The sequence below is a fragment of the Heterodontus francisci genome, chromosome 9, assembly GCF_036365525.1.
Source record: "Heterodontus francisci isolate sHetFra1 chromosome 9, sHetFra1.hap1, whole genome shotgun sequence".
NCBI lineage: Eukaryota > Metazoa > Chordata > Chondrichthyes > Heterodontiformes > Heterodontidae > Heterodontus > Heterodontus francisci.
This window is the reverse complement of record NC_090379.1, coordinates 73,532,639-73,551,626: the sequence shown is the minus strand read 5'-3', so window position 1 is coordinate 73,551,626 and position 18,988 is coordinate 73,532,639. Positions and strand designations below refer to the sequence as shown.

General features: G+C 44.6%; 1 protein-coding gene across 3 annotated transcripts in view; it reads right to left on the bottom strand.

Annotated features, from left to right (window-relative positions):
• egln3 (egl-9 family hypoxia-inducible factor 3) overlaps positions 1-15,036 on the bottom strand; it is a 46,196-nt gene extending 31,160 nt beyond the window's left edge. Inside the window, exons 1-2 of one of the 3 annotated variants that reach the window (XM_068039325.1) lie at positions 13,496-15,036; positions 11,218-12,875 (exon numbers count right to left, since the gene is read on the bottom strand). In XM_068039325.1, the coding sequence (XP_067895426.1) occupies positions 12,810-12,875; positions 13,496-14,908 (1,479 nt within the window). In that variant the 5' untranslated portion in view covers positions 14,909-15,036 and the 3' untranslated portion in view covers positions 11,218-12,809. Of the gene's footprint in view, positions 1-6,921; positions 7,545-11,217; positions 12,876-13,495 lie in introns of those variants that run through there. The other 2 variants (XM_068039324.1, XM_068039326.1) reach the window with 2 other exon arrangements.
• Between the last annotated feature and the right edge of the window lie 3,952 nt (positions 15,037-18,988).

Sequence of the window (18,988 nt, the reverse complement as noted above, 5' to 3'; positions counted from 1 at the left end):
AGGTCAGAACTAGAGATGTTTGCTGATGATTGCACAGTGTTCAGTACCATTTGCAACTCCTCAGATACTGAAGCAGTCCACGTCTACATGCAGCAAGACCTGGTCAACATTCAGGCTTGGGCTGATCAGTGGCAAGTAAATTTCGCCCTACACAAGTGCCAGGCAATGACCATCTCCAATAATAGAGAATCTAACCATCTCCCCATGACATTCAATAGCATTACCATCACTGAATCTCCCCACCATCAATATCCTGGGGTCTAAAACTTAACTGGACTAGCCATATAAACGTTGTGGCTACAACAGCAGGTCAGAGGCTGGGAATTCTGCAGCAAGTAACTCACCTCCTGACTCCTCAAAGCCTGTCCACCAACTACAAGGCACAAGTCAGGAGTGTGATGGAATACTCTCTGCTTCTCTAGTTGAGTAACCCTGACCCAGTAACACTCAAGAAGCTCGACACTATCCAGGACAAAGCAACCTGCTTGATTGGCACCCCATCCACCACCTTAACATTTACTCCCTCCACCACTGACGCACAGTAGCAGCAGTGTGTACCGTATACAAGATGCATTGCAGCTACTCACCAAGCCTCCTTCAACAGCACCTTCCAAACCTACGACCTCTACCACCTAGAAGGACAAGGGCAGTAGACGCAGAGATCACCACCACCCGCAAGTTCCCATCCAAGCGACACACCGTCCTAACTTGGAACTATATCACTGTTCCTTCACTGTCGCTGGGTCAAAAACCTGGAACTCCCATCCTACTAGCACTGTGGTTGTAATTAGGGATGGGCAACAAATGCTGGCCATACCAGCAAAGCTCATATCCCAAGAAAAAAAACGAATAGTGGCCTTGTAGAGCCAGCGCCCACTGCTGGTGACACAGCGATATGGTGCTGTCATCTGGGATAACAGCACAGTCCACTCTGATACTTGGACATTTTTGAGTTAATTAAGGATAGCCAGCATGGATTTGTAATGGGCAGATTATGCTTGACTAAACTAATTGAATTTTTTTGATAGAGTAACAGAGAAGGTTGATGAAGGGAATTTTTTAAAAATTCATTCATGGGATGTGGGCGTCGCTGGCTAGGCCAGCATTTATTGCCCATCCCTAATTGCCCTTGAGAAGGTGTTTTTTTTTCTCTTTCTTTTTGGTGGCCTTTATACCCCAGGCCCCTTTTATATATTTTATGTCGAGGGGGCCTTTATTCCTCAGGCCCCCTTTATATACATTTTTTTTAAATAACTTGATTAAAAACAGATAAATAAACCAAAAACTCAAATTAAAATGCCATTCTCGGTGTTGACAATGCACTCCAGTCCCTGCGGTGCCCACTGTTCGCAGAAGGCCTCAAGATTACCGGCGGACACAGCATGTTCCTTGTCCAGGGACACCCGGGCGCGAACATGACTGCGGAAGAGGGGCGGGCAATCAAGGAGGATGGACCCCACGGCTTGAGAAGGTGGTGGTGGGCTGCCTTCTTGAACCGCTGCAGTCCATGTGAGGTAGGTATACCCACAGTGCTGTTAGGCAGGGAGTTCTAGGATTTTGACCCAGCGACTGTGAAGGAACGGTGATATAGTTCCAAGTCAGCATAGTGTGTGACTTGGAGGGCAACTTGCAGGTGGTGGTGTTCCCATGCATTTGCTGCCCTTGTCCTTCTAGTTGGTAGAGGTTGCGGGGTTTGGAAGGTACTGTCCGAGGGCAACTTGCAGGTGGTGGTGTTCCCATGCATTTGCTGCCCTTGTCCTTCTAGTTGGTAGAGGTTGTGGGGTTTGGAAGGTACTGTCTAAGGAGCCTTGGTGCGTTGCGGCAGTGCATCTTGTAGATGGTACACACTGCTGCCACTGTGCATCGGTGGTGGAGCGAGTGTTTGTGGATGGGGTGCCAATCAAGTGGGCTGCTTTGTCCTGGATGGTGTCGAGCTTCTTGAGTGTTGCTGGGTTAGGATTACTCACCTAGGCAAGTGGAGAGTATTCCATCACACTCCTGACCTGTGCCTTGTAGATGGTGGACAGGCTTTGGGGAGTCAGGAGATGAGTTACTCGCCACAGGATTCCTAGCCTCTGACCTGCTCTTATAGCCATGGTATTTATATGGCTACTCCAGTTCAGTTTCTGGTCAATGGTAGCCCCTAGGATGTTGATAGTGGGGGATTCAGCGATGGCAATGCCATTGAATGTCAAGGGGAGATGGTTAGATTCTCTCTTGTTGGAGATGGTCATTGCCTGGCACTTGTGTGGCATGAATGTTATTTGCCACTTATCAGCCAAAGCCTAGATATTGTCCAGGTCTTGCTGCATTTCTACACGCACTGCTTCAGTATCTGAGTCGTCGCGAATGGTGCTGAACATTATGCAATCATCAGCGAGCATCCACACTTCTCACCTTATGATTTGAAGGAAGGTCATTGATTAAGCAGCTGAAGATGTTGGGCCTAGAACACTACCCTGAGGAACTCCTGCAGTGATGTCCTGGAGCTCAGATGATTGACCTCCAACAACCACAACCATCTTCCTTTGCATTAGGTATGACTCCAACCATGTGGTAGATGTTGTCTCTATGGATTTTAAGAAGCCTTTGATAATGTAGCACATAAAACTCTGGTTAACAAAACTGACACTCATGGAATAGGAGGGTCAGTGTCCAACTAGATTAAAAAATAGGCTCAAGGACAGAAAACAGCAAGGTGCGGTAAATGGTTGTTTTTCAGACTGGAGGATGGTAGAGAGTGGTGTTCCCCCAAGGGTCTGTGGTAGGACCATTGTTTTTTGGTATATACATATGACTTGGATCTTGGAATTCAGAGCAGAATTTCAATATTTGCTGATGATATCGAACTTGGAGGAGTGGCAAACAGCGAGGATGATACGAACCGTCTGCAACAGGGGCATAGACTAGCGGAATGGGCAGACAAGTGGCAGATGGAATTTAATATAGACAAGTGTGAGGTGATGCATTTTGGCAGAAGGGATCGGGTGAGGCAATATAGCCTTAATGGTGAAGTTCTAAAGAGCGTGCAGGAACAGAAGGATCTGGGGGTGCATATGCATTGATGTTTGAAGGTGGCTGGACATATTGAGAGAGTGGTTAGCAAAGCATATGGGATACTGGGCTTCATAAATACAGGCATAGAGTACAAAAGCAGGAAAGTTATTCTGAACCTTTATAAAGCTCTGGTTAGGCCCCAACTAGGTTACTGCGTCCAGTTCTGGTCACCACACTTCACGAAAGATATGAGGGTCCTTGAGAGGGTGCAGAGAAAATTGACCAGAATAGTTCCAGGGATGAGGGATTTCAGTTACAAGATTAGGTTGGAAAAGCTGGGGTTGTTCTCCCTGGAGCGAAGGTGATTGAGGGGAGATTTGATAGTGGTGTATAAGATTATGACCGCTTTAGATAAGCTAGACAAGGAAAAACTGTTCCTGTTAACTGATGGTACAAGGACTAGGGGACACAGATTTATGGTTTTGGGCAAGGCACACTGGGAGAATGTGAGGAAGAACACTTTTTATATAGGGAGTGGTAATGACCTGGAAACCGCTGCCCTCAAGGGTGGTGGAAGCGGAGACGATTGATGATTTCAAAAAGGAAACTGGACAGGCACTTGAAGGAAATGAACTTGCAGGACTATGGGGATCGAGTCGGGGAGTGGGACTGACTGGATTACTCCACAGAGAGCCAGCATGGACTCGATGGGCCGTATGGCCTCTTTCTATGCCGTAAATGACTAAGAATTCGTGGCAGAAAGGAAGCTGGGCTAGTATGCCTAACACAAGATGTGCATTTCTTAAAATTCTGGAAACAAGCAGATCTCAGTGAACAACTTGGGAAATTCCTCAGGATATAAACATGTATTAAAATACTTGCTTATCTCACAATCGGAAAAAGACTTTGGAGTGAGGAGAAGAAAGCAAACAAGTTAATAGGCCATTGAGAGAGGAAATTAGTTGGTGATCTTTTAGCGATTTATAAATGATAGTCAACAGTATGGATAAGATAAATTCAGGAAATGATTTAAATTAAGTTGCAAGAGTAAGACAAGGAGACATGGGTTCATACTATTGAAAAGCAAATTGAGGCCAGATATCAGCAAATTCTTCTTCATAAAAAGAGCAATCAACACATGGAATGGACTTCCAGACGGGAAATCCAGATTTTCACGAATTTTGGAGCAGTATTTCAGTAACAAGGAGCGAAATTTTTTCCCTACCTGGACTCAACTCACTTTACCACTGGCATAGTTTCCATTGGAAGGGGAGGGGATCAATGGTAGTGGAAGCATCCATCTCATACAGCAAGGCATTTAATTTAAATCTATACCACAGGTATATTCTGCTTTCCATTTACCACTATTTCAGCATGCAGAATGTCCATGTGAAACAGGCATCCAGAATTGCTAGGTGCCAGTAAAATCTTGGTAGTCAAGGGAAGAACATAGTAGCTTTGAATAACAATTTTTAAACTGGTTTTCGTTTTATTTAATTTTTGCCCCTATCAACGTAACTTGCACCAATGAATTTCCCAATTAGAATTCTTCTATCTGACATGTTGGAAGATGATGATATGCTACTTGGCATCTTTCTGTAGGCTGAGAAATGTCTGTGCCAAGTCATTGGAACCTACACATCTGCATCTGCAGACAGGAATGAACATACCTCACCTTGGCAGACAATTAGTGCAGATGGAGGCTCCTCTTTTCAAAGGAATCTGGGACAGCAAACCTAATGGTACTACAAGGGTATATGAATGCGTGATTGACATTGGGTGCTTCCTCAGGAGCACATAAATCACAGGTCATGCCTTTGGTGACACTGAATGGAAGGGTGAGCAAGCCAGGGAAAGCAAAGCCAGCATAACCTGACTGGCCACACCAAGCAAGACATAATCAATTTTGCAAGCATTGGCATACCTGCCAGGCAGTGGCCAAAGAGGTAAATGGATAGCTTTACCATCTGCTGCAAGAACACATACAGCTACCTGCTGACGCACAAAGTAGTTACAAAGAGTGATCATAAGAGATGTGTATCATAAACAGAGTGCAAAGGTTGGGATAAAAACAAAGTGCTGGAAATGCACAGCAGGTCTGGCAGCATCTGTGGAGAGAGAAATAGAGTTAACGTTTCAGGTCTGGGAGCAGGTCTGAGTATTATGTAAAAGTTGTGAATTTGCTGGGGGTGGGAATTCTCTGGTAAATAGTGGGCGAGTAATCTAATTTAGTTTAACGTTTTGAATTCAACTTAGAACTTTAGAAACTGTAAAAGAAGCTGCCAGTGAGTCAACATTTAACAGAAAATGCCTGTCAGTGGCAATTAACAGTAAAGAGTCAATCAGTTGCAAGTAGTTTCCTGAATAGGGGCTAAATATTGTAAGCAGGCAGCTGAGTGAGCATTTGTAACTTGGGCAAAAAGGTGTATAAAACTAAACAGTATCTGCTGATGCACAAAGTGGTTGTAAATGGAGCGTATCATAAACAAAGAGTAAAAGTCTGGAATTTGGTGCAGATGGGGAAGGAGATGCTGCTTTTTGTCTTCAATATTTGTTACAAGTAAATATATAATCTGCCTATGACTTAAATGAGATCAAGTAATTGGTTAAAATACTAAAAATTATAAGCTCAGTTGATTATAAACTTTAATTAATCAAGGTTCAATAGATGGTAGCGCAACTGCTGTTCCACAACTGCAGCACGTAGGAGTTTGTGCAGAGAGTTGTGAACATGGACAACCACATTTGCAGTAAACGTCTGCATCTGAAGGAACTTCAGCTCAGAGTTGCTGAGTTTGAGTCTGAGGTGCAGACATTGTGAGGCATCAGGGAAGGGGAAAGTGTTACCTGGACACTGATCCAGGAGGCAGTCACACACCTTAGGTTAGGAAGTGGTAAAGTTCTGGTTGGTGATCATGGAAAGGAGCATGTGATGGGAGTCAGGTAGGTAAGTGGACCCCAAGTGCAGTGCTGGAAGAGCCTTGGCCTTTGCTCTCATCCAACAGGTACGAGGTTCTTGCTGCCTGTGTGGATGAGGACAAAGCCTGCAGAGTGGATGAGCAAACTGACCCCGATGCCATGTTTCAGGAGATCATTCAAGTGAGGGGGAGTGAAAAGGAATGGTAAGGGACAAAGCCAGGCACATGAGCCTCCTTTTATTAATAGCATCGTAAACACTCTTAATAAATTGCTTAAAGAATTAAATATTCTTGAAATAAGCTTGGAAAATACAGAAAATAAAATGTTAGTGTTAAACAATTTAATTCAGTAAATTAGCACGTACTTACTAACCAGCTAACAAATAAATGCATAGAGTAGCTACAGAGTCTACTGAAGCAGCCAAATGCTTAAATCCACATAAGATCTATAAAGGGTAGTAAAAGGTACTTTCTAAATAGTGAAAAGCTGGAAACAGTGGTGGTCCAGATACATAAATCATTAAAATGGCATAAACAGGTACAGAAAATAATCAAAAAGGTCAATGGAATGCTGGCCTTGGTACTCACAGAACTAGAATACAAAGGCAGAAGTCATGCTTCAGCTATACAAAACCCTGGTTAGACTACACCTGGAACACTGAACTGTTCTGGGCACCACATCTTAATATATTGGGCCCTGGAGCTAGTGCAGTGTTGCTTTATTGGAAAGAAACACGGACTCCAAAGGTTAAATTATAAAGACAGATTATGCAAACTAGATTATATTCCCTGCAATTTAAAAAAAATTAAAGGATAATTTGATCAAGATTTAAGATATTAAGGGAAACAAATAGGGTAGATGCAGAGACACTAATTCCGCTGGTTGAGGAGTCTAAGACCAGAGGGCGTACTCTAAAAAATGAGAGCCAGACCTTTCAGGAGTGAAATTATGTATTTTTCAGTTTCTACGAATTTGTTACCTAAACTATGTAACCAGACAACTTACCTGGGATCTGTCCTTTATGTTGTAATTTTCGAGCTTTCCTCCACAAAGAATAATAAGTTTATCTAGTAATGAAAGAAGGAAGTCTATTGCATAACATCTGTCCTTGACTCCTCGGACCCAAGCGATCTGATCACCCCGCAGGTGTCTTTTGGAATAACCTGTTCTCTGACCAGCTAACTGTCCGTCTCGTAACTCTCCAACAGAATGCAAGTTACGAACTTCCTCATAAATACAGTCTCCGACTGCACTTCCCAAAAAGTTGTCAATGTAATAATAACCGTGTTCATTTAAACGAGGTACGACGCACTCCCTCGCTAACTTCTCGAGGTCTGAAACCATCTTGTCAATAAATCGAATCCTGCCAGAGGATCTAGTTTGCTATTTTTCCCAATGAAGTTTGAAGTAACCTTTAACCAGCGAGCTTTCAAGCTTTCTTGTGTTCAGTGACCAATACCGCTGGTTCCGCCTCTGACTCAGTGTTCGTACTTTTTGTGTCACAGAAACACTGGAACCTCAGTCCGTTTAGACATCAATGCCACCTAAACCTAGCATTCCAACACCACTGTTAAACTTAGACCAAGTACTGATGACACAGCAGTGGACTGGCGACGTGCCCTTGTCCACTGGAGGTGACGTGCCGAGTGGGAGGAGCCGGGAGGAGAAAGTGCGCCGGCGCGGCCCCGTCGCCATTGAAGAATTCCAGTACAGCATATAGAGAAGCTGCGAGTTAATCAGGCCACAGCCGTTTCGGCTGGGTTGTAACGCAGAGAAATTAGGAGGGGAAAAAAGTGATATACTCATTCAATCTTTCTATGGATGGGGAACCCACACATGTGTCATTTAATTGAAAATCATTAAAATGCGTGAATCATGGAAAGGAATCGCCCAAGTCCCCCCGCTTTTTTGGCTTTTGACAAAGTGAAGCAAGCAGCATCCAATCACCAAATATCCTCTAAACTACTGTAATTTGAAATGAGTTTCAAGGATGTTATATCTGTCAAAAATAATGGGGTTTTGATTAAATAATTAAATTTTAAGCAAACTTAAGAGTGCATTCACGTTCCAACTGTAGCATTTGTCACACCAACTCTGCAGTTACAGTTCAAATGCAATCTGAATCCGCAGGGAAGGCATCAGAACGAAGCGAAGTGAGATTCCTTCTTGAAGGAAGTCTCTATTCCACTTTGGAGTCATTTTGGGTCTTGTCACCAGATTGGCACCAAACGACTATAGTACTGAAGTAAAAGCAACTTGTATTTTATGATGCCTTTAACGTGAGAAACCATCCCAAGGTGTAACAGTAGTGTAATCACATAGATAAATGATGCCCAAGCAAAGAAGGACTGACCAAAAACTTGGTCACATAAATAGGTTTTAAGGAGGAGAATGAGATTGATTGGCACTCTGTCCACCACCTTAAACATTCACTCCCTCCACCATCAGCACACCATGTACCATCTACAAGATGCGCTGCTGCAACACACTGCTGTTTCTTTGACAGCATCTCTTAAACCTGTGACCACTATCGCCAAGGAGGTGCATGGGCAGTAGGTGCATGAAAACACCATCACCTCAAAGTTCCCCTCCAAGACACATACCATCCTGACTTGGAAATATATTGCCATTCCTTCAGTGTCGCTGGGTCAAAATCATGGAACTCCCCACCTAACAGCACTGTGAGAGTACCTTAACTATGGGGACTGTGGTGGTCCAAGAAGGTGCCTCACTATCACCCTCTCAAAGTCAATTAAGAATGGGCAATAAATGTTGACTAAATGAACAATGTCCACATCCTGTGAATTAATTTTTAAAAAGTTGGAATGGCAGAGAAGTTTAGGGAGGCAAAGCTGACCTTAAACTTGAGGTGTAAATGCACTGCAAAATAATGATCTCATGTGTCTATATTACAGTGCCACACAAACAAAAATTACAGGCTTTAAAAAGACAGATAGCACTGGTCTGAAAGTGACTGCCTATTTCACAAAAAATAAATTCAATACAATTATATGGAACAGTTTAAAGTAAAACAGGAAGCAAAAAACCCCGAACAATTGATCTACATGTAGTTACCTTTTTGACAGGCAAAAGCCGTTCCCTTCCTAACAACATTGTGGGTGTACCTAAACCATATGGATTACAGCAGTACAATTGTCAAGGGCAATTAGGGATGGACAATAAACGCTGGCCTTGCCAGCACCAGCGATGCCCACATCTCAAGAACAAATTTTTAAAAAATTGTTTCCAAACATCCTATGTTTGCCCTCTGTCCTTTTTTGGCCAAAAATGTTTTTTGAGCTGGTCATCATTTTTATTTTAAAGCAAATTAATGCCTTATGTCTAATTTTTTGGAGTATTAGCCACCTTCTTCATCCCGGAAAATGTCTAAACCTGAACAATTCAATCTATTTTAGTCTTCTGGTACAAATAATTAAGACCAGTTTGAGGCTGGATACACAGCTATGGTTTGAATAGATATAGAGCAAGTACATTATGATTTGATGAGCTGTGTGCCAGACAAGATTGAAGTCACATGAAAAAATCCTTCCAAAATAAACAGAGTAAGTGACTGACTGCAGAGGTGTGGAGTGAAGTCAATGCAGTGGGGATGGGCGACAATGGCCTGTGGGATCAGTGAGGGGAAGATTATTGAGAAGGCTAAAGATGAAAGGACTAAGGTTGTGCTGAAGAGGATTGTGAGTGTAATAGTGTGTGTCTTGGGATAGACTGCTAATATCATCTAAGAGATTAAGGTAAGGATCACAGTGCAGCAGGGATCTTGACAGCAAATTTAGAATTGTACAATCTTCTGGCCTCTCCTCCCCACCAAAATAAAAATTATTCCATTAAACATCTTTTTAAAAAGCATCAGCATGAAACTCAGTGACATTTGAGTTTGTTCATATTCAAGAGATCAGGTTAGATAAGGGCATCAAGGGATATGGAGAAATACTGAGAAAATGGAGTTAACATTTAGATCAGCCATGATCTAATTTAGTGGCACAGCAGGCTTGATGAGCTGAATGGCCTACTTCTGTTCCTATGTTCAAATCAGACCTCAAACGTTACACTCTTCCACTCTCGCCCCTTCACAGGAACACCCCCATCCTTCTTTATACAACATCTTCTCTAATTCACAAAGTCTCTCCTTCAATTCACAGTACTTTCTTGTTCTAAGCTCTGGAACTTATCTCTGGAGGCCCCCCAAGGATCTAACTTTGGCCCCCTCCTATTTTTCATCTACATGCTGCCGCACAGTGACATACTCCAAAAACACGCCAGATTCTGACGACACCCAGCTCTACCTCACTACCATCTCTCTCAACCCCTCTGCTGCATCTGATTTGCCACACTGCGTTCCCTAGCCACCAATTCCATGCCTTTACTTGACCACTGTGCTACGACCTGGTGAGCAATGTGTCTAGGGGTCTTCACCTGGTCTTATTGTAGCAAGTCCGAGTGTATCAGGCCTGTGTCCTCAGTACCTTGCTCTATGGCAGCGAGGCCTGGACAACGTATGCCAGCCAAGAGCGACGTCTCAATTCATTCCATCTTCGCTGCCTTCGGAGAATAATTGGCATCAGGTGGCAGGACTATATCTCCAACACAGAAGTCCTTGAAGCGGCCAACACCCCCAGCTTATACACACTACTGAGTCAGCGGCGCTTGAGATGGCTTGGCCATGTGAGCCGCATGGAAGATGGCAGGATCCCCAAAGACACATTGTACAGCGAGCTCGCCACTGGTATCAGACCCACCGGCCGTCCATGTCTCCGCTATAAAGACGTCTGCAAACGCGACATGAAATCGTGTGACATTGATCACAAGTCGTGGGAGTCAGTTGCCAGCATTCGCCAGAGCTGGCGGGCAGCCATAAAGACAGGGCTAAATTGTGGCGAGTCGAAGAGACTTAGTAGTTGGCAGGAAAAAAGACAGAGGCGCAAGGGGAGAGCCAACTGTGCAACAGCCCCGACAAACAAAATTTCTCTGCAGCACCTGTGGAAGAGCCTGTCACTCCAGAATTGGCCTTTATAGCCACTCCAGGTGCTGCTTCACAAACCACTGACCACCTCCAGGCGCGTATCCATTGTCTCTCGAGATAAGGAGGCCCAAAAGATTGTAGCAAGGTTTAATTTTAAACACACTGAGTTTTGAGCTCCCCTTTTGTGAATCCTTGTTCACCGTTTCCAATTATCAGGCAAACAACTGAGCACAAACAGGCTTTCTTTGGTTTCAAGCAGAAAGAGGAAATTTATTAACACCTTAAAACTTAAACTCTAATACGGTTCACGCCTACAGATATATGACATGCTCACGCTAGCATGCACAAGCAGTATAAACATGCAGATAGGAATAGAAAAACAGAAGAAAAGAAAAGTAGAACAGTTTGAGGCAATATCTTGTTACTGGTTCTTGAGCTTGCTGTAGTCCTTGATTGAAGATATGGTCTTGCGGTTCGTTGGGGCCCAGTATTAGCCTTCAACCTTGTACACTTGGGAAATCTTTCTCTTTTTTTTTAGTTTCATGTGCTTCCACAAGATTCAGTTCCGTGGGAAGAGATGAAGCAGGCATACAGGCAGGAGAGGTCTTTACTTTATCAGCACATGGCTTCCTCTGCCTTTGTTGGGAGTTTCAAATTCTAAAAAACTCCCAGGGCGCTCAGCAGGTTCGTCATGTGACTAGTTCCTTATATGGAACAGTCTTTTCAGCATCCTGTGTTGGAGGTTCAAATCCAAAAGCTCCAGCCAGCTGGACATGTGACTAGAACTGGTTTGACCACTTCTGTGTATTGGAGAAGTCACTGCTGGATCCCCAATGTTTCAACATTGTCTGTTACCATGGAAATGTCTTTCTGGTCAGGGTTTGCAATTTTAAGTTTTAATGTTCATGTGGCAGAATAATGTGTGCCTCAGTCTTCGCAGGTGGGGTTTGCTTGACAACTGCCTGCTGCTGAACCAGACTGTTTGCAGCTTTGCTGTCCTTTTTGACCCCGAGCTGAGCTTCTGACCTCATATTCCCACTATGACCAAGGCTGCCTAAATCCATCTCTGTAATATCACCAATCTTTTCCCCTGCCCGAGCCCATCTGCTTCTGAAACCCTTATCCATACTTTTGTTACCTCTGAACTAGACTATTCCAATGCTTATTTGGCCAGCCTTTCATCTTCCAAGTAAACTTCAGCTCATCCCAAACTCTGCTACCCTTATCCTAACTCGCCCCAAGTCCCGTTTATCCATCATAACTTACATTCACTCCCGGTTCCCCAAAACCTTAAACTTAAATTTCTCATCTTTGCCATCGAGTCTCTCCACGGCTTTGCCCCTCCCTGTATTTATATCCTTCTCCATCCCCACAACCCTTCAAGAACTCTGCGCTCCTCTAATTTTGGCCTCTTGTGCATCCCTGATTTCCTTCACCTCATCATTGGTGGCTTGCCTTCAACTGCCTAGGCCATAAGCTCTGGGATTCTCTCTTCTAGCCTCTCTCTTTTTTCCCTCACCTTTCTCTCCTCCTTTATGATGGCCACTTAAACCTATCTCTTTGACCAAACATTTGATCGCCTGTCCTAATATCTCCTTACATGACACAATGTTAAGTTTTGTCTGATAACACTCCTGTGAAGCGCCTTGGGACGTTTTACTACGTCAAAGACCCTATAGAAATGAAAGTTGTTGTTGTAAGCTCCTCTCCCTTCCAGTTCATGCCTGCACTTTTCTCTCTCATTTTACACCAGCATTCTTCAAAGTGGCTTTCTTCCCCTCTCTTGCCCATCAGTTCATGTTGGCAGTTTACATCCATCCCCTGTCAGTTCCTGCTGACACTTCTTACCCCATCCCCTTCAGTCTTCACCAGAACATTACATCCTCACTCAGTTTATGCTGGTACTCGCCTACCACTTCCCTCCACTCTCCGCACGGCTTCTGCTTTTGCCTCTTGTTGCTCCAGAGATGAAATTCTGCTGAAAATGGGAATCCATGTAGTAGTTTTTCAAGATTGGGATTTCTAATTTTGCAATGTTATTGTGAGACTGACAACCTATGGCAGTGTTTCATTCTTGGAACAGCAGGTCAGGGTGCAGAGTTGAGCAGGGTACTCAGGTGCATATCCCTGACTAACCCATGCTCTGCAGGCCTTTGTGGCAATGGTGGCTACCACTCTAATTAAATACCACCTCACTTTGAGCATTATAAGTGTTGTAGGGGCTAAAATCAGAGTGATACCTGGCCACACCTGATCAGCTGACTGCATGTTGAGGAACTGGCACATTTGCTATTTGTCTATGACTTGAGTAGCCTTATATCATAACTTTATAATTTAACATGCTACATTCTAGTTTAATAAATGCCACCTGTTATCTATTAAGACTAATATGGATTAATGGATAATTTATATTAGAATTAATAGACAGAAGTATACCAAAAAGTTCTTATTAACACTTTAATGATGCAACCAAAATGGCAAAATACATTTTCACTTTAGATATATATATGGTTGTAGAAACATAACATTTTAATTCATTGAAACAGAAAAGATACCGGAACACGTATTCAAATTACATAAATTTTAGTTACTGACCTTGTGTCTTCCTCTGATTCTGTAATGCCCAAGTTTCCCATCGGCATGCAATATAAGTTTATCCATTCGTTGCATAAGAAGTCCTATTGATGCACAGCCAGGCTCAGTACCCTGCACCCACATTATTTTATCTCCACGGATGGTTTTATTGGAAGTGCCTGTTGCTGCGGTTACTTCTTTATCTGAACTGGTACTCTGTCCTGCCAGTGTTCCATCCTCAAAACTGCCACTCTGATAGAGAGCTACAACTTCTTGCAAAATTTTGTCGCCAATTTTGTGCCCCAAGAAGTTGTCCACAAAACATAAGCCGTAATGATTCATGCAAGGTGCTATATGATCTAATACCAGCCTTGACAGGTTCATTCTCTTACTGCTTGTAGTTTTGGTACAAAGATGTTTATTCAAGGTATCAGATACTACCCATGATTCGCATTTTACTTGACACTGATCCTCTTGGTTATTGGAAATTCCTTTAGAACACTTTGGTAGTTCATTCTCAGTAACTGCATCTTTTCTGTTCACTTTATTGTCACTTTCTAAACTATCTGAACTTTTGGTGAGAGATGTGGTCAGTGGATCCAAAGAATCTCCGCGTAGTATTGCTATTTGGGTTTGTACAACTGGAGGACTGTGAACCATGCTGGCATGTGGAGGGTTCGTGTTGTACGTGTAGAACGACATGTCCGCTTGTTTATTTGCTTGTTGGGAACACGGGCGTTTGCGCAGTGGCTCCGCGCAGTCCCAGTCTGCCTGCAGCGCGCTGGCGCCCGTGCAGTTGTCATGCTCCCAGCACAGGTCTCGGCGGTGCGAACTGTCAGTGGCATCCACGCGCTGCACAGCGCAATCGTTCGTTGCGCGTCCCACAGCGAGCCCGCTCGCGCTGTCAGGTTCCACAGGCAGCCGTTGGAGCTCACTCGCGCGCTCGGGTTCCACAACCAGCCGGTGCGACCCGCCTGCGCTGTCACTTTGCACGAGCTGCTGGAGCGCCTTGGTGCTGCTGCCAGGTTCCGCAGCGACCTTTCCCAACCTGCGCCTGGTGCCCAGTACGTCGTGAGCCCCAGTGCCATCACTGTCAGGTTCGTTTTCCATGTCTCTCATTTCAGGAGCATGATAACAAGTCTCTGGTAAAGAAACTCGCTTTCTGCGGCCCGCTCGATGACATTCTCTAGTCCCATTTTCCTTGTCTCGCTGGTGAAGCAAGTAGTCCGACTTGCCAAAGTCGAACAAATTCGTATCGGTCTTCCAACAATCCCGATCTGGCGCTTGTTTCACTTCCTCAAACCTGGTGCGCGTGCTCGTAACGGGCTCTTCCTCGGAGAGGTGCCGCGAGTCGCTCTTATTTCCCAACCGCTCCTGGACGTGGCAATTGTCCTGCTGCTGCTGCCTTATAGAGTCCCCGAACCATGTCATCATATTCAACTACTCACACGGACTGGTAATAAAGTTTAGCAAATCATCAATTACAGATTATATTGCATTAGCATTGTAATGATTGTACCTGAGACAACCTTCATGTGTGCGCGCTTTCGAAATATTTTCCATTGATAAGAAATTTTCGAAACGACATCTACCTCCCCCTCCGCCCACCCCCTACAGAAAACGAGTCTTAAAGTTATAAAACTTATTGGGAAATGAATGTTTGATAGGCACGCATCAGAAAGTACATCACGACTCTGGATTTATACCAAGCTGTTCTTATTTATACTCCTGGCCATGTGACTTATGTATTTTGGGAAATGAATGGTAGCATACATTTCTATGTAGTAAGACAGACAATCTCAAAACTGATCGAAGTGAATGTGTAGCCTATAGACAGCTTGATGTCTTGGAAGTGCTGATGCCTGGATATTACTCCATCAAAATATAAAGTTTCTCAAATGTAAGTATTATTGTCAAAATCAGCAATGTTAAAATTCAGTAGATTTTAATTTACCTTATTAGGTTTTAATGTGCATCAAATATAAAATCTAACCATCTAAAGCAAAGTGTAAATTGACAATGATTCATTATTGCAACTGTCCCATTTCTGTGGAGTTGGGGCGAGCGCTCAACTCACACAACTGGTAGACAAGATTTGGAGCACAAATGATAATTATTTGATTATGAGTAACTTATTAAATCTTTCTATGTTTCTGTGAGGAGTATTTTTTCACCCAGAGGGTGATGGGGGTCTGGAACTCACTGCCTGAAAGGATAGTAGAGACAGAAACCCACATCACATTTAAAAAACATGTGGATATACACGTGAAGTGTCATAATTGTTGTGTGATTGCCTTTAAGAGTGATGTTCCTTTAGGATCTTAGTATGCTAATGAGCCAAGTACCTGGACGCAGTCATGTGACTTAGAATCAGAGTCACTCTGTTACTGTAACACCTAGAGGCAAGTCATGTAAATAATTAGCTCTGTACTGTATAATTGTTTAGCTGTTCAATAAACCTATTTGAGATCTTCAACCTACTGGACTCCACACCTCTCATTTATGTTGCATCAGACAACATAAAAAACTTCTCATTATATGGTGGCAGCTGTGGTGAGAAGACAAGGTCCAAGATTGAAGACCACAGGAAAACAGCTTTAAAAACTACCCACAGTTAGAAGAGCGAAAGTTTAAAAAAAAATACTGGCCCAAACAGGGAAAGAAGAAAACACTTACCTCAAGCTGCAGAAGACAGAGCTGAATGACAGGCTGCAAGTCAATCACTGTGATAGGGTGAGTCAGTGTCCCGTCGGTACAGGAACTCCAGTGAGCAAAAAGCTTTGAGGTGTTTGCACAGTTTATTTTTTTGAAAGGCTCAGTATCTCAGGCTGATCAATTGTTTACAAAGGCTCCCCCATGCTGATCAGGTCCGTACCATTAGAAGAGCCGTCCAACAGCAAAAAGCACGGCAATCCTCCATTCACACAGCTCGCAGCTGAAGCTATAAAAAGAAGCCATTAAATCAGTCCAGCATGAAGAGCTTTCATTCACTCAGCCAGAGTTTAAAAAACTCATGAAACCACTCAAGCATGCAGAATTGCCTCTTGAATAGCTGTATAAACAAACCCTAGTTAAAAAAGAACACTTGAATTTCCTATTGCTCAGCCCTATAAAGACAGACTAGAGTGATGGAAGATAGATAAACAGAAAGCACTTATAAACACCTGTTGCTGTCAATCAAATCAGCCAAGAGAATTTCCTAGAGGAAACAGTGCAGAGTCATAAAGCAAGTTCTTGAAGCAAGTTCTAAGCAAATGAACAGCAGGAAAATGGATACCAAACTTTGCAGCATGAACTGGAAAGCCTTGGATATCCTATTCGAGTTCAAACTACTCCAACAAAGAATGTTTTACAGACCAAGTAATTACAGAACCAGGAAAGCAAGCTGTAAAAATAATGATAGTAATTGGAAATGAGGAATTACACAGAATCAATACCTCAGGATTATCTGATGAGGACAAGAAATATCCCGCAAAGATATACAAAGAACAGTACAGAACTGCGCCGATCTTGATGCCTGCCTGAACTAAAACCTTCTGCACTTCCGGGGTCCATATCCCTCTATTCCCATCCTATTCCTGTATTTGTCAAGATGCCTCTTAAACGTCTCTATGGTACCTGCTTCCACCACCTCCCCCGGCAACAAGTTCCAGGCACTCACCACCCTCTGTGTAAAGAACTTGCCTCGCACATCCCCTCTAAACTTTGCCCCTCTCACCTTAAACCTATGTCCCCTAGTAACTGACACTTCCACCCTGGGAAAAAGCTTCTGACTATCCACACTATCCACACCGCTTATAACTTTGTAAACCTCTATCATGTCGCCCCTCCACCTCCATCGTTCCAGTGAAAACAATCCGAGTTTATCCAACCTCTGCTCATAGCTAATGCCCTCAAGACCAGGCAACATCCTGGTAAACCTCTTCTGTACCCTCTCCAAAGCCTCCACGTCCTTCTGGTAGTGTGGCGACCAGAACTGCACACAAACCAACGAAGATGGTGGCGTCCAGGATGGTGGTCGCGTAAGGCTGGGAAAGGAATTCACCGCAGAGAGAGGGTGAACGGCTGGCAATCCGGGAAAGGACTGCTGACGAAGACCCTGCCAGTTGTGGCCAAGCTTGGAAGGACACTTGGCTATGTTCGGGGAGCCCGTCCACATAACGATCAGGAGGAAGAGCGGCCACATGGTCCCGGCAGTGGCTCCCGCTCACTCGGCGACTCCGCGCTGCTCTTCATATTACTACCAACATTACTACCTGAACAGCTGTGCATAATCGAGGTGACTAAATCTGAGGAGCTGGCTAAGATTCATCCAAGTATCCATAAGAAAATAAAGGGGGAAATTGCAGGAATTCTGGAACACATCTTCCAGAAATCACTGAATCCTGGAGATGTGCCTGCTTCCACACAAACTTTCCCCACAACTCTGGCTCGGCTTTCGGATCCCGATCCCAGTAGTAGTACACCATTGTAAAAGGGACAATGGTGGGAGTTGATGCAATGTTTTATTACCTGCACCCCCATCCCCCCCACCCCGCTCCCAGCTCACCTCCCTCGCACCCCCTTCCCAGCTCCCCCCTTGCACCATCTTCCCCTCGCACCCCCTCCCCCTGCACCCCTCTCCCTACCCCCTGCAGCCCACCTCTCAGCTCCCCCCGCACCCCTTCCCTTCCCTCCACCCCTTCCCACCGCACTCCTCCTCCTCGCACCTTCCCCCCTTCCCTCCACCTCCTCCCACCGGCATCCACCTACCCCTGAGCAGGGGCCCAACAACCCCACTGCCTTGTGGGCATCTCGGGAGAGATCAAGGCTAAGGGAGTAAACCCTAACAGAAAATCTGGAGCGTAACCCCGGAGGCGGTCATGTGTCACCATTGGCATGTTTCCGGCAGTTCCTGCAGCCATACTGGTGCCAAACGTCGTGCTCTGCACTCCCTTGGACCCAACCAGGAAGGCCGAGAGGGGGGTTTTGACGCTTGGGCAACTCACAACCTCCATACATCCGCCCAGGCATGCGCCATGGAGAGGTCACTCCATAGTCGTCTCACAGCGACCAAATCAACACGGAGGCAGCAGTTACAAGTTATAAGTCCAGCTCAATTGGCATAGAGATTGGGCGCCATGGGTTGCCATTGTCGGAGGGAGAGGTCATTGCATCTCACTGGACAGCTACCGCCCGCCTCAAACCGGGCAGTCCCCGGTCAGGTTCTGTCCCGCCACAGTCCACCTGCTTCAATGGGTGCTTGGAACTGAGGGTCATTGCCCGACAAGTGGACTGTAACACCGCACCAAACAGCACGACCAAAAAAGGAAAGAAGGTACCAGCCCTTCGTTTCGCAAGCTGTAACGTCAGAACTATGTGTCCTGGCCTGTCAGATGACTTTACACAAATCAACGATTCTCGGAAGACCGCCATCATCAACAACAAATGACTACTGGCAACACCTATGCAGTCATATCCAGCTGGCCTCTGACACAGGAAATATCAGAGGGATGTCTGATGGCATTAAGAGAA